The sequence below is a fragment of the Suricata suricatta genome, chromosome 17 (assembly GCF_006229205.1).
Source record: "Suricata suricatta isolate VVHF042 chromosome 17, meerkat_22Aug2017_6uvM2_HiC, whole genome shotgun sequence".
NCBI classification, from domain to species: Eukaryota; Metazoa; Chordata; class Mammalia; order Carnivora; family Herpestidae; genus Suricata; species Suricata suricatta.
Window position 1 is genome coordinate 55,247,631 of NC_043716.1, and position 23,364 is coordinate 55,270,994.

Consider the following 23,364-nt stretch of genomic DNA (forward strand, 5'->3'; position numbering starts at 1 on the left):
CCGTGGCGGGGTCGCGGCCGCAGCCCGCCTCCCTCCGCGCCGGGAGTGCGCGCTCACGCGGGGGCCGAGCTCGGGCGTCCCGGGCCCCGGGCGGCTGGCGTTGCAGGGGTCCGGTCGCGAGAGGCGCCGCTTGGGTTCGGAGGGGTCTTTCCTTACGTGGTCCTGGCCGCGGGTGGCTCGGCCCGAGTGAATCAGCGCAGCCGGGGATTGTGTCCGTGCAGCGCTGCTCACATCCTGCCCGAGAGGGCTGTGAAGCAATCCTGAGTCACTGACTCTCAGGCCTGGGAAGAGGAACCACTCGAACCCCCCTTCACACTTTTCTAAGGGCTCGTGTGCTGGAAAAGTACTGAAGTGACTTCTGTAAATGGTGAGGGAGGCTTTGAAGCGGTTTGCTCAGGCCGTGGTCTTTCAGAGTCAACATTTGCCTAGAACATGCTGACCTAAGAGGCCTGCTGTTAGTGCTAATGTTAAAAAAAAAAATTCTTGTGTGCAGATGGTTTTCTTATCAGAGACTCAAGCCTTACCGTTGGTCCTTTAAAAGAAAAAAAAAAAAAGATTCTAGAGGTAAATCCCTTAGTAGGGTTTGCATTGTCTTAGATTTTATCTGTGCGACTTGGGTGAGAGGGACCTCCTGACTTTCGTGCACATATCTGTGGTCCAGTCATGCGTGCCGTTTCTAAAAGTATGGGAAGCAGCCTGCTTCATCCTGGATTACAGTGGATGATTTTCAGTAAGAAGTCGAGTTTGATTCAGGGTAACTTTTAGGTGATAGCATCGGGGCAGTATTGAGCCCTTAGAAGCGGATCTGAATGGCTTCCAGTTTCCTATCAGCGAAACCGGCGGGGGCGGGGCAGAGATGGCCTCAGCATTTTCTGTACTTGGTGGTTGGCCAAGACCTGGCCATTGCAGTGGGTAGTGAAGTCAGATGACTTTCACATCTCGGCTTCAGACCACTGGGAAATTTGGTTTCAAGTTTCAAGAAATGTGTTCTCCTCAAAGATGAGGTGTTCGGGCAGTTTTGTCATTTCCCTGTATGTGTTCAAACTCTAGGAAGAACACTTCATTGTTAATTGCTGTTTAGCGTTGGAATTGACCATTAACAAATTCTTTTGAAAAAGACATTTCTCTTGGGTGGCTTTTTTTTTTCTTTTTTTGCGGGGGTGGTGAGCCTGGCAGTGGGGATAGTCTACACTGACTTCCCAAAGTCCTTTTTGTAAGTGGAGCAGAAGGTGTGACACCATATTTCTTTTTGATTATACGGAGAGAGGGAGTTGTGTCTCTGGGTCAACAGTTAAACCAGAAACTCGCAGAAGCCAAAGACACACAGGTGTCAGAAATTTGTGTCTTATAATCCTTAGCAAAAATTCGACTAGAACTGTGGAAAAGTGCCAGGACCAGTGTTGTTTTCTGACCCTTTTTTCTTCTTGCCATACTGGGTTTGCAGATTTTCCCGACTCCTTGTGGCCTTGGTGTTGGGGTTTCTCTGGCCTTGTGTGGCCACTCCGCCTCTGTTGGCCGCTGACTTTCGTTTCTCCTCCTGGTTGTACAATTGTACCTCGCAACTCCCCATTCCCCGAATGATGTGGTTTCTTGTAACTCTGGTCGTTGATTCACTGATAATAGTTGTGTGTAGTCATGAGCTTAGACTTTTTCAGACTGTAGCTGCCAATCTGACTCAACTGTCGGGGTGCCTGGTGAACCCTCGCGGCTAACGGGAGGGGTGGAGAGAGGGCTCTTTTCCTTGCAGCGGTTTCCTTGTTAGTTACAGAGACGGCCATAGTGACAGAGAACGCTACTTAAAATTGCTTCCAATTAGTGATCTAGAAATACTGTTTTTTTTTTTCCTCTTGAGCGGGCATCTGACTCATTATCGCTGTGGACTGTTGGGCTCATTCATTTATTCGGTGTGTGTGTGTAGAGCACTGGTCTACTAGGTGCGGAGGAAGACAGGTAGAGAATAGCCCCATCGTCAAGGTGCTCAGAGCTGTAAGCGGACAGTAATAGGAAAGTAAGGGAGAAGGCCACAGCTGCACGTAGGAGGCACACCAGGAAGTCACAGAAGGCTTCCTGGCGGCGGTGATCTCAGAGCTGTGTTTGGGAGAATGGGAGCAGACTGGGGAGAGAAGGGGGAGCTGGTGGTGTTCAGGGAAGGATCCTGAATGAGGGGGGCCGATGACTGTAGCAGCAGAGGCGGGAGGCAGTTCTCGGGTCATTTCCAGGAGCTGACTGGGGGGTGCTGAGTAGGGAAGGGAGGCGGAGGGAGGAGCTGGGAACAAACTCATCCTCTGGGCTGAGACCCAGGGAGGCAAGCTCTGAGATTTCGAGTCGTTTCCTTTCATAGTGGTCTAGGCCTGAGGTGGTGGGGAACGAAAGGGATCAGAATCTGCTCTGGTGGGGGAGGCCTAGAGGGAGTGCTGGCCGCGGGGGGAGGTCGTGCGTTTGACTTGGGTGACTGCATGTGTGGGGGCACACTTCACCAAGACGGGGGTGGGGGGTAAGAAAGAGGACTGGGGGTGGGGGGTGATGATCCGGTGGGTTTGGGGCAGGCTAACTAGGCCAGGTGGAGGGGTTCAGCCCGCAGCTGACTGCCGGGTCTGGAGCTCAGGAGGGGCGGACGACACCTTCAGATAGTTGGAGCCACCAGGCTACGCAGAATGACTTGTTATTTGGAGTAGCAGAGCCTTAGTGGGAAATGTGTTCTGGGGAGTGCGTTCCTAATCTTGAACTTGCCTGCCAGACGAGGAAATCATTTTCTTTGTGGCCTCTTTCTCTCAAAAAAAACGCCAAATGATTTTCAGTTTGAGCTATCTGTGCAGAAAGGGCTTTATTTTTGAAACCCAAGTCTTGTTTTCTCTCTTCTAGGTATGTGGGTGAGTGTGAGGAGAGGTGAAGGGGCTCTTGGCTTCCCTGAGTTCGAGGGAAACGGATTTCCCAAGCGCTGTTCTTTCCATTAGATTGTCTTCCGTTGTCACGGCACTTCGCACCCTCCAGTTCAGCTCATTAGGATCTTCCACTCTGAGGGACCACCAGATTTCCAGAAATTACTTTTCCTTTGAACTTTGTGATGCTCCTGACTTGTTCGGAGTCATAGAATGGGTACGCGGGGGATACTTAGAATCAAAGTGTCATTTCCCCCCTGGAAATTCAAATTTGATCCTGCAAGGAATTCGAATAAGACTTACAATTGACAGACTTTTAAGTTGTAGCTTTATTGAGTTCACCTTAGCGGGACTGTCTCCCGAGCACCTTGCTGGGGGCAGAGTTAGGCTGGGTCCGTCAGCAGTGTGCCCCTTGAAAGGAGCGGGGAGGCTGGATTAGAGCGTTCTGATAGCTGAGCCACTTGTGAGCATGTGATCTGATTCCCGTAAACGAGTTCTTTTCAAGGCAAGTCGGGCCGGCCCGAGCCTTTGGGTTACCGGCCCGTGCGATTTGGTTCTCGACAGGCGCTCTGCCGGGCCTGGTGCTCTGACCGGCCGCGGCACGGGTTGCTGTTTGTTTTCTGGCCCCTGGATGGTAGCGACTTCCTTCTGGGCCAGTCAGGAGGATGGTCCTCTGGCCGGTCGGCACACAGCCAGTGCTGGCAGCACCGGCCTCGAGGCGGAGTGAAGCCGGCCGTTGGTCTTTTGTAACCCGCGGGAACCCACGCTCACTCCCCTCTCTCGGGCCGGGCTTGCGCCAGCCGGGCCCCAGGGCCGCAGGAAGTGCGGGGCCTGCCTGTGGGTTCTCAGGGCTTTCTCAGGAAGTGCTGTGACTGTTGCTCTTGCCTCATTAGCTCACTTTCTTGACGTTTCAGTGGGCATGACTGAAGGGGGGGGTGGGTTTTTCTTAAAAAGTAGTTTCTGAAAATAATTGCAGTCCACAGAGCTCAGTTCCTTTTAAAAACTTAACTTTTTCGTCATTTTGTACAGATTTGGATGGGATCCAAGCCACAGAGCTTGTACCATGAATCTTATCTCACGGTTCCAGAAGAGCCCAGGGACCTCTGGAGCACGACTGAGCCCATGGTGGGGGCCGCTTAGTTAGTATCCCGAGGACGGCATGGAGGGGGTGGTAAAGGGCTCCCGTGCTGTCTGTTGAGGATTTGTGGTCAATGTCTGAGGACAGTCCCGTAGCGTCGCCGTTTTCTTTGTTCAGAGCCCAAGGTGCCCCCTTCTGAAAAACTACTGAAGAGGTGGTTCAGCTTGTCTGTTTCCCAGCGGGGTGGGTGGCACTCTGCGGCCCCTGGGGAGCAGGTCCAGGTCCTCTGAGGCGGAGAGGCTGGTGGAGGGGACATGGGCAGTGTAGGCCTGGGTGGAATTCTCTGGGGTTTGCCTGCCTGTGTTGGCGTTTCGCCATTGGCCATGCGGGAGCATGGCGGGACCTCCAGGACTGCTTGTGCGTCCAGACAAAGGAAGAATGCAAGGTGTGCCAGTGATTTTCCGTGGGGCACGTGCAGCTTCAGGACGTTCGGTGAAAGGGAAGCCTCCCGTCTCCCCACCAACAGGACAAATTCCTTCTCTTTCCCCTGAGGCCCCCTGGGTCAGTAGCCGTGTTCACTTGTGTCTTAGCAGCTCTTCTGCTCGTTTCCAAGGGACTGGCTGTTGTGAACTCAAGTCCCCCTGCCTGCCTCCCCGTGGCTCGCTGGAGGGTGGCCTGCCCTGTCCCACCTAGGAGCGCCCCTTGGCCTCCACTGTCTTCACTTAGTGGTGGCCCCCCGTCTGGAGGCTCCGGGAAGAAAGCATCCTTAGTCAAGGTGGTTCAGACGTGGATTCCTCCTAGAGACGGTGGGAGGAGGCTTCTCTCCCCCTGTACCCCGCTCCCTTCACACTTACTGTGTCCTCCTGGAGTCACCCTGACACCTTCCCCTCAGCCCCTTCGCCCAGGTGCAAGAACGGTCCCCAAGTCAGGGGTCCTCAGCGCTTAGACTCAGGCCCCTCCCCAGCGCAAGGACTGCACACCCCTTGGGAGCCTTAAGCCCTGGGGCCCAGCCTTTTCCAGTCTGGCGGCCCGTGGGTGGCTGGAGGCCCCCCTCCAGGGGGCCTGCTGCTTCGTTCCACTTTGAGAATCGCGGGCCGGGGTCAGTGTGCCTGGTTTGTTGCTGCCCCTGGCCCCCGCCTGCCCTAGCCCTGTCCCCCAGACTTTGTGGTCTTCCTGAGTAAAGGAGCGGGCCTCCAGGGAGGCCGGGTCATCAGCAGAAGCTATCACCTGGCCCCCACCCCCCGCCCCACTTCCTCTCTCTCTCTAACTAGAAACGGGGGCCAGGTGGGACTAGAGAGAGGAATCAGGGGCGTCCGGGCCTCGATGTGGAAATTGTGTGTGTGCACCACGACTCTGCTGTTTTGGTAAAGTAACCCCAGCTCCTTACATCTCTCGGGCTCTGGTTCCTGACCTGGGACGTGCAGTTTTTAGTAGGCCTCTGTGGGGTGCGGGGACTCGCCCGAGCAGGTGGTCGCCCCCAGAGATGGGCGTTAATGCAGTGGGGGTGCGGCTGGCCCCGGTAGGAACCTTTTCTGGGAAGATTCCTAGGAGTTAGGTTGTGGGAAGCTCTGGCTGAGGTGAAGCCCGAGTGGGGCCCCCAGGCGGACTCTGCTTGGCTGTTCCTGCTCCCCCCTCCCGCCCCCCGGGGCACCTCGCTTAAAGCCTGAGCGTCACCCTTCCATGTGTCTCCCCCACGCCTGTCACTGTGGGGACCTTGATAGAAGGCTCTGCTCCCTTTCATAGTGCCTCCTCTTCGGGTGTGTAAAATTGCCACACTTGAGGGTGCCCCCCCCCACCCCTTAGGCCCCTGGCACTTCTCAGCTCTTCTCCTCTCTAGCAAAAATAAACCTGTCCATACACAGATCAAAAGGAAGCCAACCTAAGAAAGCCCTCAGTGGATTTTGGACGGAGGCCCTGGTGGAGTACTCCCGGGGCAGGCTGCCCGGTGGGGACAAGCCCGGCCCGCCTGAGCCTGCCCTGCGCCTCTCCCAGGCAGGCCGGTGCCCACGCCGGACTCCTGGGAGTGTGTGTTGCCAGGACTGGTCGTGGAGAACCTCCTGGGTGTTCCTGCTCACCGTGGCTCCTGCCCATTTTCACACCTTAGCTTTGCTTGCCCCTCCCCTACCCGGGGCAGCCCCTGGGAGCCCCCCTGAACGAGGTCGGGTAGGGGCTCAGGTGGGAGTGCCCCTTTACCATCACTCGAAGCCACGTGCTGTGTATTCTGACCAGTAATGGCAGCACCTGGGTCTTGTGTCGTTCTCAGATGATTGCAGGTGTGTAAGCTTGTGAGGCCACCGGGCGTGTGGGCATCCAGGGCTGGGCCGCTCCTCCCCTGGGCACAGGGCTGCTCACATGATGACTGGGATTGGGGCTTGGGCTGGCACTCGCTCTGTCTCCTGGACTGCCGTGTGCCAGGGAGGTGTTTCCGCATCTTCCTTTGGGGGGCTGATTGCCATCTCTTGGCCCAGATGAGGGGTGCGGCCCGAGGCTAGCTGACGCCCCGGACCTTTCTTTGTCTGAGGGAGGACAGGTGCCGTCAGGCGGGGACGTCGGTCTGCTGCTGTGCAGTTTCCCGCCTCAGTCAGGCTGTGGTTAGCGAATGCCTGGGGGACTTGAGGCCCCTTCAGGGCTTCCGATCCATAGAGTGTCGTGCAGACTTTCCCATCGATTCATGGTCTTCCGTTGGACTGGAGGCTCTTTCCCTCTCCTTCTGGAAGCTGTCTTTGAGCATCACAGGAATAAAGCCTACGGTTTCGGAAATCGAGGCAGCAGCCTCTGGTCTGTGTGTCTAGGCCTTTCACTTGGCCAGCTGTCACTCGTTATCTGAGAGCCGTAGCAAGCCCCTGGTGCCATCACCCCCCCCCCCACACACACAACTTGGGGACAGCAGGGAAGGCTGGCTGCTCTTCCCTCTGCGCCGGGGGCCCCAGGCCAGTCCCCAACTTCCCAGGATCCAGGGGACTGCTACCTTCCACCCGTTGACTCAAGTTTTCTTAGCGATGAGTCGGCCAGGACAGACCAATGGGTTCTGGGAAGCACAGCTGTGGACCATCTGGCGCCTGTGTGGGGACCTTCTCGGGCTCTGGGAAGATTCTGCGCCCTAGCATGAGGCGAGTGAGTGACATCATCTTCCTGGAATATGGGCCCTTCAGGCCTTGGGGTGTCGCAGTGTCCCTTTCCCAGAGTCCCTCTCTGTGGTAGGAGGTCGCATTGCCCAGGATTTTCCTGCTGCTGCTTGCTGGGATTCAAGTAGGGCGGGGCTCGGCGGGGCTCCGGGTGTCCCCATGGAGGCGCAGGTGGCAGACTGTGGGTCCGTCTGCCTCAGTGGTGTAGACGGCCTGGGGAGCAGCTTAGGGTGGAGTGAGCCCTGAGGACGATGTGTCCTGGGGTGGAGACGTTGATCATCTCCCTCCTCCAGGCTCTTCCTGCGCCAGCTCTTCTCTCCACTGCTGAGTGTTAAAGAGAAAGCTTCATTTTCTGAGGTCCTTCCCTAAGTGAGAGCCGGGCTTCCCTCTGCAGTCGTGCAGCCGGTAGCCTGGGGCGCCGGGATCGCAGGCATCCCAGCCCCGCCTTTGTTCCCGGTGGCCTCTGGCAGCCTTGCGCAGGCGGGTATGCGCAGGTGGTGGCTACCGTGCGTTGACTTGTGGCCGCTCCGGATTTGGAGTTGTGGGAACCGGGGCAAGCCTGGAGTTCCTCTGCGGGCTCCGGCACTTCCCAAGCTGCTCGGCTCGGACGGGCCGAAGGGAGAGCTCTGCTCACTTAAAATAGGCAGGAGAATCCGCAGTTGGCTAAAAAGGAGACTGCTCACACTTCCGTCTGTCCCGCGGTAGCTGAGCCGGACCCTAGGGAAGTGGTGGAGAAGCATGACCCTTTGCGTGTCTCTCTAACCAGGTCGCCATGGCTGCTGTTGGCCCCTGTGCTGTCCCCAGCGGTCCCCCAGGTCACCTCCCCTCCTTGCTGCCTCTGTCCGGAGGGCGTGCACAGGTTCCAGTGGATCCGGAACCTGGTCCCGGAGTTCGGCGTCTGCAGCTCCCATGTCAGGGTGCTCTCCTCCCCAGCGGAGTTTTTTGAGCTCATGAAGGTAAGTTGTGTTCACAGGAGGGAGGGAGGGATGTTTGAGTTGGAGGCTTGGGGACCTGAGGGGAGGGGGTGTCCTGAGCAGAAGTCTTCTGTTCTGGAAGTTTCCTTCTTTCTTTTTTTTTTTTAGGTTTTTTTTTTTTTCTTATTTTGAGAGAGAGCAGGGGAGAGGCAGAGGGAGGGAGGGAGAGAGTCCCAAGCAGGCTCTACGCTGTCAGCACAGAGCCCGACCCGGTGCCCCACCTCAGACCATGAGCTCCTGACTTGAGCCGCAATCAAGGGCGGGTCCCTTCACTGGCTTGGCCCCCCAGGCACCCTGCGCTCTGCGGTTTCTGACGGCTGCTCACCAGTGGGCTCTTCTCCCCGCTGGGAGGTTTTTGGCCTCACAGATGGCTGAGTTGGGCTGTGCTCCCCTGCGTGGCTCCCGTGTCCGGTAGAGCAGCCCAGAGCGTGTGGGCAGGCGAGGGGCAGGTCCCGGATTTCGAGTCTTCGGGTCCGACCGGGTCCCTCGGTTGCATCACGAGGGAGGTGAGGGAGGTTCGGGCGGGGTGTGGGCGCCCTTGCTGTGGAGTCTGAGAGGAAGGGGCCTACGCTAGTCGCCGCATGGTACACCCCTGCGCCTGCCCACGTCTCCAGGACACGGGACGTACTGGAGGTGGAGACCCGGCCGAACCACGGATGAGACTGGCCGTGTAGGAAGTGGCTGGAATTCTCTTGTTGGGGACGAGGTGTTTAGAGATGGCTGGAAAGTTTGGACGTCTGGCTTGAGGCCTGGTGATCCTGATCTGTCCTGTGATGTTGGCTCAAGTTTGTGCCTTCTCTGTCCCGGGAGCGAGGCTGACCTTTGTGGGGCGGGGCTTGGGCTTTCAGTGCCCAGGTGTCCCGTCACCATCTGGTTCCTCAAGGTTAAACTGCTAATTGGAGTAAGTAATTCGAAGCGGATTCATTTTTATTAGCGGGAGCTCACTGGGTTCAAATCAGCGATGTCAGAATTAATGTCCAACGAGGTCGGGCAGGCAGGGTGTTGAGAGATCATAGGAAGTGGGCGTAGAGGTTAACATTTCTGCAGAGCCATCTGGAGTTGACTTGAATACTTGCCCCTCCTCCTCCGCCCTGCTGTGCGGTGGAGCTCAGCCTCATTGCTGACTGGCTCACTCCAGGATGCGTTCTGCCTGCGTGCGTGTCCCTGTCTGTGCACGGGCTCTCCCCGCCTCTTCCCTGCGCCACCCCTCTGTCCTGGGCGTCCTTTTTGTGTAGAACTGATGTCGAGGCGGTTTGCTCTCTACTCCTACTCGGTTCTGTGTCTGGCCTGAAGAAATCGGTTTTCCGGAGGCATTTTTCGTGTTTTAAGCGACTCCGTGTGAGCGACTGGCTGAGTCCCCGCGTAGCCGTTCCCTGGCTGTGCACCTGTCCGGGCAGGGCTGCGGAGGACAGGAAGGGCCCTGGGGCTCGGCCCAGCGGTTTGCAGGGAGGCCCTTCTGTCCTGCCTTCTGGGTGGAGTTGAGGCAGATTCTCCCACACGGATGGTGCAGAGTGGGAGGCTTCTTTTTCCGGGGTGCACAGAGGGGCCTTGTCCCCCGAGAGGAGAGAGCGGCCTGCCATTGCCTGGCCTGCGAGCCCTCGTCACAGCCGAGGCGGCTGCCTCGGGCTGGCGGTGGCACCAGCAGGCAGTCTGCGGCCCAAGCCCAGGTGCCGGTACCCGGGTTGCTCGTTTTGCGTCCCCGTAGCCCTCGCCGGAGAACTTCATGAATAACAAGACTGAGGGGGCGGCGAGCTTGGGATATTCTCTGTGCTTCCCTTGTGTGCAGGCCTCTTGCCGGTGTGTCCGCCTGCTCCTATAATCAGGGCAGCCCTGCTGTGCCCCTTCTCCCTGCTCCCGAGGCCTTGCCCGTCTGTCTCCTTCGAGAGCCTGACGTTTGGAAGGCTGCCGACATTTCTGCCCTCGCCGCCCACTCTGGGGCAGGGTGGCTCCAACTCCAGACGGGATCATTGTTCCCGGGCCGGAGCAGGTCTCAGGAGAGGACTGAGGTGACAGTCATCTTTGAATGCTGCCCTCTTCTGTCTTTGTGCCTCGGGACCTGTCCGCATCAAAGAGGAAACTCGTACCTGCTCATTACAAAAGTCCGCTGTGCAGGTGCAGACGGGGGCATGCGTGTTGGCACCCACCTGCCCTCCTGCTCGGCCCCCCAGGGACCGCTCTCGGCGGTTGGTGCCCTGTGCACGCCCCACATGAAGCCTCTGTGGAACGGGTGTGCAGGGGGTGGGGGCAGCGAGTGGGGGAGCGACGGGCTCTGGCGTCGGCGGTGCGCGGTGTGCGCTGGCAGGTCACTGCGCAGACCGCCTTCGTGCTGTCGATGGCTGCGCTGCGTTTCGGACGGTTAGGCCGAGCCTTACTCTCGGGGGGGAGTATTTTAGGTGAGGATTATGGGTCCTTATTTGGTAGCTTCCGGAAGGTGTAGGGGAGTCCTGTCCCGAGGTTTACTGGTTATGTTCTCTCAGTGAGTTGTGGAAACCACGGATGGGAATTGTTTCTCCTCTTTCAGGTCCAGATAAAAGTGGCCAAGCGACGGGTCGTCATGGCGTCTCTCTACCTGGGGACAGGTCCTCTGGAGCAGGAACTGGTAAGGCTTGAGGCGGGCTGGTCCCCACGCAGCAGTGAATTGCCCCGCCGGCTGCTGGTTGTCCGGAGGGCTCCCCCTCGCTCCCGTGTCCTCACCCTGCATGGGCCTCCCCAGGCTGCCCTGTCTGCCAGCCCGGGGCTCCGCAGGCCACACCTGGCCCGCCGCCTGTTTTTGTGCGGCCTGTGGGTTAAGAATGGTTTTTGCGTTTGTGGCGGGGTGGCGGGGGATAAAGAGGAGGAGAATATTTGTGACACAGAAAAACCGTGTGAAACGCAGATTCCTGTGCCCGCAAACAGGGCCTTGTTGGCGCACGGCCACGCTCGCTCCCACGTATGTCCACAGCCGCTCTCCGGCCGCGGCTGCAGAGCTGCGTGCTTGTGACCGGGCCCGTCCGGCCCGCCAAGCCTGGAGGCCTCCTCCCTGGGCCCTCCCAGAAGAGGTTTTCTGACCCCGTTCCGGGCAGATGAGCGGGGTGCGGGCCGGGCTGTGCCCAGCCTCCCTCCACCTGGACGTGCCGTCGCCCGCACCGAGAGGGGCAGGACCCGCTGGTGCACGTGGCGTGCGGGCCTTCTCATGGCGCGGGTGAGGCCCTTCTGGGGTCTTTGACTCGGGACGCCTTGCACTTGGATGCAGAGAGCCGGGCCTGGTGCCCACAGCGTTTTCTTGTTCGTCCCTGTCCAGATGCGCACAGCATGGGGCTGGGGCAGAACACCAGAGGCGGGGGGCCGAGGATGAGGGACACTGGGTCAGAGGCGCTTCCGTCCTCTGCCTTCAGGACATGCTTTTAGCGGCAAGCTTGGGAAGCCTGTTTGTTCTTCTGCGAGAAGACGGTCATGTCCAGCCCATGGAGAGTGGCCAGCGGGCGGGTCGTGTCTTGGACTCATTGGTTCAGCAAATATTTACCAATTGCTCTCCATGTGTAGGCGCTGTTTGCTGTGTGTGGCTGGGGATTGTCTGTGTGAGCGCTGGTGTCTTAGCCTTTCCCAGAGTGGCAAGGTCCAGGCGGCTTGGGTGCTGAGCCGCTGACCCACAGGCCCGTCTCCCTGGGAGCCCGGCCGGAGAGGGTGCCGCCTGGCTGCTGTCACTGGTCCCCGCGGTGTGGCCTCCTGAGTCCTTGGGGGACGCGTGTGTGTGTGTGTGTCCGTCCTGAGAGGCTGGGCGCAGGGGGGCGGCCGGAGGGGGTGTGCATCACCTGGCTGCTGTCACTGGTCCCCGCGGTGTGGCCTCCTGAGTCCTCGGGGGACGCGTGTGTGTGTGTGTGTCCGTCCTGAGGCTGGGCGCAGGGGGGCGGCCGGAGGGGGTGTGCGTCACCCGGCAAGGTGATCCTTTTTTTTTTTTTTTTTTTAACACGTAATCATCTTTTTGGATCTTACACTTCTGTTCTTTGGGGCTCTCTTCTGGACAGGTAGACTGCCTGGAAAGCTCTCTAGAACAGTCTCTCCAAGCCAAGTTTCCTTCGGACCTCAGGGTGTCCATTCTCTTGGACTTCACACGGGGCTCAAGAGGTAGGTCTGACCCATTCCCTGCCCAGAAGTTTCCTCTTTTGGAGCCTCTGTTTCACGAGTGGCACTCATGCGTCCCCTGTCCCAGGTAGAGGCAGGGCCGTTGGAGGATAGCCTGGGGTATCAGCATCCCTTCTGTGACAAGGGACTGGAAGCCCAAGGAAGAACAACTGAGGCAAAAAAGAGAGTGGTTTTGGCTCCCATGACTCACCCGCTCCGGGCAGGTTGTGGTTTGAGGCGGGGGCGGGGTCATCATCACCAGGACCCACCTGCTGGCCCTCCTTCCTGTGGGCTGGCCTTGTTCTCAGGCTCCATGTGGTGGCCCCTGGCAGCCCCAGGCCCCTCTGGCTGTGAACTCTCATCCTAGTCTTGTGCTGAGCGGCCCTGCCTGGGCCCGGGTGCCCTCCCGTGGAGCCGGACTGAGGGTTCAGGGCGGGTGGAGCTGTTTTCACCCAGGGTAGCTCCGCTGAGAGTGGAGTGGGTGTGGGTACGGTTCTGGGGGGCAGGGTGTGAATGGGTGCTGGGTGCAGAAATGGCAGACATCTGCTGCGCTGACCACTCCAGTCCTGCTCTGGGACGTGGGACGTGTCCAGAGCGGGATTTGATCTGCTCTCCGGCTCACCATGGCCCCAGAGGTCCTGGCCGACAGTGATGGGCGGCGGGGGGGCTTCTCCCGGCGGGCCGGCGGCTCTTCCCGCGGTGATGCATCCGTCCTCTCTCTGCCACCCGCGCCTGTGCTCAGGCCGGAAGAACTCGCGCACGATGCTGCTGCCGCTGCTGCGGAGGTTCCCCGAGCAGGTTCGCGTCTCGCTCTTCCACACGCCTAACCTCCGGGGGCTTCTCCGGCTGCTGGTCCCCGAGCGCTTCAACGAGACCATCGGCCTGCAGCACATCAAGGTCTACCTCTTTGACAACAGCGTCATCTTGAGCGGGTGAGTTGGCCGCCTCCCCGCAGACCTCCCCTTAACACCGTCCAGGGCAGAAGTTTGCAGGACACGGAGAAGGGGAGACCCATCTTTGTGAGCCCCCAGGGGGTCTAGTCGTCACACTGCGTCACCATCTCCCGAGGCCGCACGTCTGCTGTGGGGGCGGGAGGCCCACCGAGGGCCGTCAGAAGGGAGCCGTGGCCTGCCGAGTCCTTGTGGGTGCTGGCCCAGCTCTGCGCCTACGTGTGCTGTTGCCGGGGCCTTGCGGAGACTAGCGAGGACCAGCGGCGAGCCACAGAGCCTGGGTGGCAGTCTGGGTCCTGACTCTAGAGCCTGGGTGCTGGTGACAGCCCCGTGGAGTAGCTGGCTTTCTAGGTGCCGGTCTCCTCTTAGCTGATTGTCAGCGCTGAGGGCGGGGCTCTGTGGCTCCCGCCTTTGCGTCCCGCACGCCATGCTCGCCTTGTCCTGAGTGCATGGCCACGCTCAGGCAGAGCCCCTGGTTCGTTGGTCTCTGCCGTGGGGTCGTCATCCGTGTTTGTCACTGCCCCGCCGCCACACGCCGTCCCACCCCGTCTTCAGAGGCTTCTTTCCTCCCTGCAGTGCGAACCTGAGCGACTCCTACTTCACCAACCGTCAGGACCGCTACGTGTTCTTGCGGGACTGCCCCGAGGTGGCGGACTTCTTCACGGAGCTGGTGGACGCCGTGGGGGACGTGTCCCTGCAGTTGCGGGGCGACGACACGGTGCAGGTGGTGGAGGGGATGGTGCACCCTTACAAAGGTAGGGGCCTGGGCGCCGCTGCCCTCCTGAGCCGGTGGGCCAGGCTGCGGGGGGGGGGGGGGTGCCTCAGGCGGCCCTGTCATGGGCTGGCGACACTGGGCTGACAGAGCCTCATTCTGCTGTGTCTCTGCAGCCAGAGGTGACTCACAGGCCCTCAGTCCTGTGTGTGCTGTCTCCAGGGAAGGCGGGAGGGTGGGCTTCGGCCGGTGCTTGCGGGAAGGGGCCGGGAGTCCGGCCCCGCACTTACAAGAAGCAGCCCTCCCCAGGGCCAGTTCCCCAGCGGGGAGCAAGAGGCTCCGTGGCTCTCCGCTCCACCGAGGCCTGTGGCCTTCTGCCTGGAAAGTGAAATGGGAGAGCCCTCAGCTCTGCGCCCTGGAAACAGGCAAACCCCGGCAGCTAGTGTCCCTGGGGGCATTGGCATTCTTGCGATTCCTGTGGCTTCCTGGTGGCCTTTGGGGAGGCCGGCTGCTGAATTTGCAACAGTGTCAGCAGCATGGGGAGGGGTAAGCCCTGACCACGTCAGGAGAAAAGCCCCTGTCCGGGGTGCCAGTCTGGGATCCGGGTGCCTGCCATGCTCACTGCCAGCTTGGATGTTTAGTTATTACTCTGGCACTTTCCGTCTTTATCAATAAAAGGTATCATGGGTATTTTGTTTTCTCTCTTGTCACGTGAGTACCTACGTGTTCTCAGTTTTGCCCTTTGGCTCACACAGCCTGCAGTACTGAGCTGTCTGGCCTGGACAGGAGACATTGGCTGGCCCCTGGTCTGACTTTATAGGCCAGGCACGAATATGCAGGGAAGAGGGCCCCACATTTTGGAAAGGATGAGTCAACACGCTCGGGACAGGTGGGGCCGGCTGGGCGCGTACAGATGTGCCCCTGGGACTGCAGCAGCTCAGAGGGATGCCCGGGACACTCCCGACACGCAGAGGGACAGCCTGAGACCAGCTGTGGTGGGCGGCGCCTCCTCCCATGTGCACACTGCTGTCGCTGCGACATGGTTCGCACAGGCCACCCCAGAGGCGCTCAGGCCGGGGCAGCAGCGCTGGCCTCTTCCTCCCGGACTCCGGCTCAGCGCTGCCCAGGGCCCGCTGTTTGCTCACGTCCCCGGAGGGCCGGCTCTGCGCAGCGGGCACTCCAGCGTCACGCTGTTCTGCTCCCGTCTGCGCCTCGCACTCTCCCTGCTCCTGCTGGGCCTTTGGTCTTCCCCCGACCCCTCAGGCTGGACGCTGCCTCGTGAGTGTTCACCCACCGACCGCGTTTATGGTCATTCTTCGTCCATCTGGGTCTGTCCGGACCGCTGCTGGCCACGAGCGTCTCGTGTAGACACGCGGGGCCCCGAGCCTGCCTGTCCCCACACTGCACCTCCAGGGCCCTGCTCCCACCATCCCACCACGTGGCACTTGCTTGGCCCACAGTTGTGCCCACGTTTTGTGGCTCACACACCCACATGCACCTTTGTTGTGAAACGCTCTCAAGTGCTGCGTGCCCGCTGACCACAGCCACCCGGTGCCGGTTGGGAGCATGCGTGTCAGGCCCCTGCCAGGCACTGCATCCCAGGGTCCCAGTCCCTTGATTTCTGTCGCTTTCACAGTCTGTAGGTGGGACTGACGGAGGCCTTTTCCGTCCCCTGGCGCAAGCTCTTTGTGAGCTTTCCGTGGACCTCTCTGTCTGCGGCCTGGTGCTTGTGCTCGGTGGAAGCGTGTCCCTGCACGGGCAGCCGGGGCGTCTGCGCTTGCCTCTGTTGTGCCGTGTCCCTGTGCCAGGCAGGAGTCCAGAGCCTCTGCTTTCCTCCCTCCCCGGTGTCCCTGCAGGTGACCGCGCCGCGTACTGCAGAGCGGCCAACAAGAGGGTGATGGACGTGGTCAACTCGGCCAGGGCCCGCCAGCAAGTGCTGCACGCCCAGACCTTCCACGGCGACTCCCTTTTGGCCCAGGAGGACGCTGCAGCCGCTGGTGACCGGAGGCCGGCCCCTGACACCTGGATTTACCCCCTGATCCAGATGAAGCCCTTCGAGATCCAGATCGACGAGATCGTCACCGAGACCCTGCTGACGGAGGCGGAGCGAGGCGCCAAGGTCTACCTCACCACGGGCTACTTCAACCTGACCCAGGCCTACATGGACCTGGTCTTGGGCGCGCGGGCCGAGTACCAGATCCTGCTGGCCTCCCCGGAGGTGAACGGCTTCTTCGGGGCCAAGGGGGTGGCCGGCGCCATCCCGGCCGCCTACGTGCACATCGAGCGGCAGTTCTACGGCGCGGTGTGCAGCCGGGGGCAGCAGGAGCGGGTGCGGCTGCAGGAGTACTGGCGCCGGGGCTGGACGTTCCACGCCAAAGGTACCCCCTCCTCTGAGCACGTCGTCGTTACGCCGGCTTCTCCCCTTCATGCGCCCGGAAGTTAGAGGCTCCCGTGACCTGGGTGGCTGTTTTAGAAAGTCTGCGTGTAACTTCTCAGATCGGTGAAAAGGTGCGCGATGTCACCGTCCCTTGGTCCGCGCAGTTTTCCCGCATTGGCTGTGCCCTTCTCAGGGACAGAGGAGGCGTTGGGGATTATTTATTTGGCATTCGGCAGCCCGGCTCTTCAGTCTTTGCCTTGCCACTGCCGTTCTTTTTCCTCTGTGTGAATCCTGCTATTTTTTTTCATGGCTGAGAATCGAGGAGGCCCTCTTTTTTCTGTTCTTAGCTGCACAGCGCTGCCCGCAGGCTGTGGTCTGAACCGTCTGTGGGTTGTGATCCCCTGCGGGCGTTGGCGTGCGTTCCTGGGCCAGCCCCCACATGCCATAACTCAGTCTGAGACGGGGATAAACGGCTTTAAAACCTCGTGCTTGGCCGAGGGATCGTCCTCACTGCCGCCTCATGCTGCGAGGGCACCTGCCTCCCGTGGTCGCTCCTTCCCGTGGTCGCTCCTTCCCGTGCCCCACGGGCCGGAGTCCTGGGTCTCCAGGAACAGCGGCCCGCACAGAGCCGGTGGCCACGAGTGAAGTGCGTGGCTTGTGCGGCTTCTCTCTGCTGGTCCCCAGGCCTCATGTGCTGGCCCTGGAATCTTGCGGGAGGGCTGATCCAGGAGGGAGGGGACGGTGGTGCCTCGGCCTCTGCTCTCAGGTCAGGAGTCCAGGCTGCGGACAGCCACGGCCGCTTGTCTGTGTTGTTTAGATTTGAGGTGGAACTTTTTCTTTGTACTGCATCCGTGTTTTCACCCAGGGGTTCACAACGAGAAACCCGGAAACCCAGACTGCCCAAGAGCTGCATCCACCCTCTGGGGACGAAGTCACCGTGGCATTTAAAACCTCTCTAGCAGTGTCTCATGCCTCGAGCATCAGTGTCACAGCTCAGACTGGTGCAGCTTCTGGCCTCAGGCTCCAGATGGGAGGCCCAGGGTGTGGAGGACGACTGTCCCAGGGAGCTGGCCCAGGGAGCTGGCGGGCGGGCCCGGGAGGGTGTGGGAAGTGTCTTAGGATTGGTTTCGCTACTTACAAGAATAACAACGGTGCCTAGGCGTGGGTATCGGGGCGGAGAGCTGGCGGCCGGCGGGAGCAGCTGAGAGGACTCGGGTGCTGCCTGGAGGGCGCCCGCTCCGGGTCTGTCCCGTGGCCACATCAGCAAGAACGCCCCTTGGCCTGACGGTTGTGACTGGGCCAGGGGTTGTTTCCCTGAAGCCGCGCTGATAAACGTGCAGCGACTCCTCAGTTACCTTTGAAATAGAAACACCCAACCGGCTTTTCCAGTGCGTCTCGCCTTTTCCCGGACTGGCATGCCTCTGCCTCGGGCGGGGCCCTGCACTCCTGGGAGCACCGGGTTAGTGGGGAAGGCCGGAGTCCCGGGGTACGTGTGTGAGACAGACTGGGGGGCGGGTCCATGAGGAGGAGCCAGGGGTCAGAGACCCCTCAGTGCTGGAGAGCCCAGGGTCCTGTCCTGTGACCGGGATTGGTCCTGGGGGTTCCTAAGCTGGGCCCCTTCTCCAGCTCATCCCTGGGTGCTTACTGTCCCCAAAGCGGCCGAGGAGAAGAGCCAGGCACCCAGGTGCCGGCTGGGGAGATGGCTGGGGGTGCTGGCCACCTCCGGCCAGGCCTGTGCTGGGGACAAGCTGAGTGCCTGTTTATTCCTGTCGAGGGTTGAGTAGCCAGTACCTGATGGCCTTGTCCGGGTCCCCGCCGGGCACAGGCCTGGTTGATCTTGGCCCCTGATGCTCCCAGAAGCCCTCGGTGAGGATTGCGAGCTGGGTCCCACGTTTGGTGCGTGCACGTCCTTGTGTGTCCAGCAGCGCTGCCCCCCCGCCCCCCGGAGTCAGGTGGGGAGGGGCTCTGTGTTGAACCTGCCGGTGGCTGCGTGAGTGTGGCGATGCGGGAGCTCTCTGCATGCTCCCTGCCCGCAGGAAGCCAACAGGCTGTTGGGGGGCGTCCTCCTTGTGGAAGTGACCACACCGGTCAGAGGGTACCAGGGGAAGGCAGGAAGTTCCAGGGGCTGGGATGCATCCTTCCCTGAGGAGCCTGACCGGGGGCTTGATCCCACAGCCCCGGGACCCTGACCTGAGCCGAAATCAAGAGTTGGCCGCTCCCCCGACTGAGCCCCCCCCCGCCCAGGTGCCCACCACCACATTTTCATATTGTCTCAAAGTCCCAGAGGAACCTTCCACCATTTAAAGGCACGTACTCTAGAGAGTTTTGCCATGTGGTCTGTTCCGTGTTCTTCAGATTTTTGCAAAGCCCACCTCTTCGGAGCGCCGTGGAGGCCCTGTGCGCGCACGACCGCTGCCGAGGCCCCAGACTGGGAGTCCTGAAGCCTGGTTCTTCGCCCAGGTTTACCTTTGGCAGAAGGGGAGGGACCTGGTTCTGTGAAGTGGCCGTGCGGCCGCCAGCAGGCAGGGAGAGGCATCCGGGGGGCCATGGCGTGGGTGCCGGAGCACCGGGGGCCCAGATGCCGGCGTGTCGCAGGGGGGCAGCAGGGGGATGGGCCAGGGAGGTCCTGCGGCTCTTGGCAAGGAGAGCGTCCTTGTCACCTGGAGTTTTGTTGCCGCTCCTCCTCTGGGTCAGGGCGGGATGCTGCCGAGGCTGGAGGCCCGATGGGGGTCCGCGGCAGACAGGAGTCGCCCAGCAGCTCTCCGCTCTTCTGGGCGGTTTCCTGTTGCCTGGTCCTTGCTCCTTCCCCGGCAGGAGGGGTTCCAGAAGGTTCCGGGAGGTTCCTCGAGCAGGAAGCACCACGGGTCTGCCGGCGGATCACCTGAGGAGGCCCTGGGTGTCCGTCCCTGTTTCTTCTTTCCATCCCTGCCTCCGTTTACCGTGCGGGCATTAGTGCCCAGCACAGCGCTTCACGGCTCGGGCAATTATTTTTTCCCTCTTACATGACGATTACTACTCTTATTTTATGTATTTATTTCCAGATTTAATTTCTTTAGAGCAGTTTGGGTTCAGAGCCAACCTGGGAGGAGGGCACAGAGCTCGCCCACACCCCTTCCCGTCAGCACCCCGCACCGGAGAGGCACGTTCCTCGGCACCGATGCGCCGTGACGCTTTCCAGGGAGGCTTGTCTTGGGCGTTCAGGAGTTCACACGGAGGGGGACGAGAGTCCGGCGCCACAGTGTCATACGGACGGTCCCACTGCCCTAAACCCCCCGTGCTCCCTTCTGTCTCCCTCTGCCCCCTAAATCCTGGCAGCCACCGGTCCTTTTACCGCTTCCATGTTCTCGCCTTTTCCAGAAGGTCGCACAGTTGGAATCACAGTCTGGCTTTTTCAGATTGGCTTCGTTCGGTTAGTGACGCATGTTAGAGGTTCTTAAACCTTCTAGTGTTCCGCGGCCTCACGACCCTGCTTTTAGCGCCGAGTAACATTGCATTGTCTGCGCGGACCACGCTTTATATGGAGGACATGTCGGCTGCTACAGGGATTCCCCCTTTGAAACCTGGTCCCGGTCGAGAGGGGGTGAGGGGCCAGGCGCAGAGGGGTCTTGTCAGCGGTTGTGAGCACTGTATCCGCTTCGTCTCGTGCCAGCGCGCCGACCTCTTTAGGTCTTGGAGCAGCAGCCGCCCCAGGGGCGCCTGAGTGGGGGTGCCGTGTGGGTGTGGGTGTGGGTGGGGCCGGCCTGCTGCTCACCTCTCCCGCTCCCGGCAGGGGAGTGGCCTGAGCCGCCGGCCCCATGATCGGACTTCTGACACGCAGCTCCCCGCCCTGCCGCAGCCGGGACCCCTCTCGGGCGGGGGGCCACGTCCACACTGGAGGACATCTCAAGAGCAGGATCAGAAAATGAGTTTTGAGGTGTTGCCTTCTATTTCATCTGGGTGTGGTGTCCCAGCCCCGGGAGCGCCCTGTGTGGCCAGGGCGGGGCGGGGCCGGGCCGTGGGATTAAGAGATTTCTGCTCCTGCTGACAGAGGGATCTGTTAACGATTGTGAGAATTGTACTGTTTTTATTGCTTTCCCGACAGTCGAGTTGGCACAGTGCCCGAAGGTGAGCTTGCAGTGCGAGCCGGGCAGCTGCACCCTGGGTGCCCGGGGCACGCGTGGCTCCCCTGGGCGCCGCAGGCGGGCACCGGGGCAGGCAGCCTCTCCCAGCGGCCCGGGCGCTCAGTCCTCTGTGGGCGGGATGTGATGCCTCCCGCTCCCGGTGGTGGTTACAGCGGTCCGAGAGCCCCTGAAACTTACTGCAGAATTTTGTGGCAGAGCTGGAGGAAGGGTGTGGACGTGGAAGTTTTCCTTGGAGGGGTACTCAGAGAAGGCCTCTGAGCCGACACGTTCCTGAGCGCTTGCTTTGGAACTCAGAGCCTTTTGTGCTTCGTCACATGTCAGGAGATGCACTTTTAGCCTCATTTTTTTGTTTTAAGTATTTGTAGTGTGTCTGCTGTGTGCCAGGCAGCATTCGAGGTTGGGAATAAGTCACTGGGGTAAGACAGAGCCCCCGCCTGTCAGGACGGCTCCTTTAACAGGCAAGCAGGTAATGGGCGCGGGGAGTCTATTCAGATACCGGGTCCCCGGTGGAAAGGGTTATGGAGAAGACCAGAGCAGGGGCAGGGGGCAGAGCTGTTAGATGGGGGGTCAGGAAGGCCTCTCTGTGGAGGGGACACTGGACACAGTCCCCGGCCCAAGGGAGCAGGACCTCCAAGACCTCGAGAGGCATGACGAATGAAGGGGGCGGCCTTGGGGGGCATTGAGGCTGGAAGGTGACCAGGGCCCGTCCGGAAGGCCCAGAGGCCTGGTGGGCGAACACGTGGGAGCCGTTGGGCCACCTGTTTACTCTGTGGCCTGACGCTGGGACCTGGGGCTGTGCGCGGAGGGGACCGGAGGTGCAGGCAGAGCCGCAGAGGAGTCTGCGGGGCGGTGGCGGGGAGGGGACTCTCCTCTAGAGCCTGGAGCCAGCAGTAGCCTCGGGTCTTGTCCAGTCATCTGTGTCCCCCCCAGGGTGCTCCCTTAGAGCCTGAGGACCACCTCCCGCCTGCGGTGCTGTCCCTTCAGCTGCGGAGTGCAGTGCGTGTGGCGCGTCCTAGATGGATGTTGGTGTTGAGCACCAAGGTCAGGTTCCGGGCTTGATCACAGGCGTGTGGCCCTGCTGGGAAGTGCACCGGTTGCCTGCCTGCCCCGCCCCTCCCCTTGTGCTCAGGCCGGGCAGGGATGCACCCTCTGGAGTCCCGCCTTGGGTGAAAGCTTACTAGCTGTCCTTGGGGCTGAGCCTGGGGCGACGGTGGCCTTGTGGAGCCTCGCACCCAGGACAGCTGAGCCCAGGCACGGTGTGGCCTTGTCGTCTGTGACCTTTTTGTCCTTTGGGGGGAGAAAGATTGGGGTCCACTTGGGCTGACAGAGGAGGGGGGGCCGGTCACAGGCTGCGAGCCCCCCTTCACTCCCTCGTTCTGTCCCGGAGGCCGGCCTGGGCCAGAGGGCAAGGCTGGGGGAAGACCCGAGGTGTTGGTCCTGCCTTCCCAATGGGGCGACAGTGCCGGGAGGGTGCTGGAAAGATCCAGCCTTGCTGCACTGGAGCCCAGGGACGCCTGTGTGCAGCACACACACGGATGGCGTATCGGAGACCAAGAGGGCCTTTGGGGCCGGTGCTTGGGAAGAGCGGGTCTGCAGAAGCTCCTGGGGGCTAGTCGTGGGGGCAGGCCGGGCAGGGCAATGGGCACGAGGAGCTGTGGGGGCCGGGGAGGGGCAGGCCCCCAGGTTGTTTAGGCAGATCTCAGAAGCAAGTACACACAGGACCAGGTCCTGTCGGCCTGCCCCGCCAGGCCCTGGAGTCCAGGAGCCTCGGATGGACACACTCAGGGTGGCATGATTCACATCCGCCTTCGCTCCCCGACCCCGTCCGTGTGGGTGGGCTTGGGAGAGCCAGCTGGATGGGCAGCACCCAGCAGCCCCGGTGCTCTTCATCTTTCTGAGCCTGTCACAGGACTGGGAACGGCAGTGGCACGGGGCCTTTCTTCCTCTGTCACTGGGCCCGTCCCCCCTGCTCCGGGTTTTGTGGAGAGGAGGGGCAGGAGAGGTGGAGCCTGGCGCAGGCAGAGAGCCAGAACTGCAGGAGACTGGGCGCAGCCATTCCGCCTGGGCCTTCCCGGGCACCTGGCCCACCCGTGGCCTCTTGGCTGGAGATACGGGGAGCCGAGGGGCTGCCTGAGCGGCCCCTGCGTGGGGGCTGGGGGTCAGGGCCATTACAGGAACAGGCAGCAGCCCGTCGTCCTCTCTTACCCAAGATGTTCTTGGAAATGCTCTTGCTCGGAGAGTTAGGAAATGGCCTTCTATTTTAGGCTCCTTGGTGTGTATTACACGTTGTTGATTCGCTCACCAGGGTCATGCGTGCCTGTGGGCCCTTTGAAAGGGCCACGCTGGTAGAGGGGAGACCAGCGGTGGGGGGGGGCTGTGAGGAAGCTGGGCCTGAGCAAGGGAGCCCTGCGGGGCGCCGCGGCCCGCCTGGGCACCGGACGTCGGGCTGGGTTTTCTGGGCTGAACGTTCTTGGTGTGATGTGCAGGCAAAGGCAGGGGCCAGAGACAGGCCGGGGGTCCCGTAGGAGGAAGGAAGTCTAGGGCAGCGGATGTCCTGGGAGGTCAGGTTTGGGACGTAGTCTTTTCAGAAGTAGTTATGAGGGGCCCTGGGCCGTGCAGCCAGGCCTTGGGCCTCGGGGGTGGGGGGCACAGCCGAGGACCTGCCTCTGGTCTCTTTCAGGGGATAGTGCGGGATTCTGAGAGAACCCACAGCCCTCGTGACAGAACTGTCAGCGTGCTGGGGGACGAGGCAGGACCCCATGCCCCGTGGCTGTTCGTACCGCCTGGACGTTTCTCTGGCTGAGGCCGTCTGCCTGGTTTCCTAGCAAAATAGGGGAATCCGTGTTCTCTGGGGTGGGACAGAAACTTCCAGCGTCTCTTCGGCTCTCTCCTCCCCTGGCCTCTAGTGGGCTTTGCCTGTCTGCTTGGATGTCCCCGAGTCCCCAGCAGGCACTCACTTCTGGTGTCCCTTTGGGCGCGGTGTGTTGACAGCCTGAGATGGAGAATCACATGTCCTTGGGTGGGGAGGGCTGCGGGATTGAGTAACC

The 23,364-nt window shown here is 60.9% G+C and overlaps 1 protein-coding gene across 5 annotated transcripts in view; it reads left to right on the plus strand.

The window, feature by feature from the left end:
- Nucleotides 1–984: 984 nt before the first annotated feature.
- The window catches only part of PGS1 (phosphatidylglycerophosphate synthase 1), a 31,526-nt gene continuing 9,146 nt past the window's right edge, over nucleotides 985–23,364 (plus strand). For 2 of the 5 annotated variants that reach the window (XM_029927194.1, XM_029927195.1), the window contains exons 1-7: nucleotides 1,563–1,687; nucleotides 7,849–8,038; nucleotides 10,578–10,655; nucleotides 12,061–12,160; nucleotides 12,900–13,089; nucleotides 13,684–13,862; nucleotides 15,676–16,197. In XM_029927194.1, coding sequence (XP_029783054.1) covers nucleotides 1,578–1,687; nucleotides 7,849–8,038; nucleotides 10,578–10,655; nucleotides 12,061–12,160; nucleotides 12,900–13,089; nucleotides 13,684–13,862; nucleotides 15,676–16,197 — 1,369 coding nt within the window. In that variant the 5' untranslated portion in view covers nucleotides 1,563–1,577. Of the gene's footprint in view, nucleotides 1,032–1,562; nucleotides 1,688–4,744; nucleotides 5,322–5,352; nucleotides 7,068–7,848; nucleotides 8,039–10,577; nucleotides 10,656–12,060; nucleotides 12,161–12,899; nucleotides 13,090–13,683; nucleotides 13,863–15,675; nucleotides 16,198–23,364 lie in introns of those variants that run through there. The other 3 variants (XM_029927198.1, XM_029927197.1, XM_029927196.1) reach the window with 3 other exon arrangements.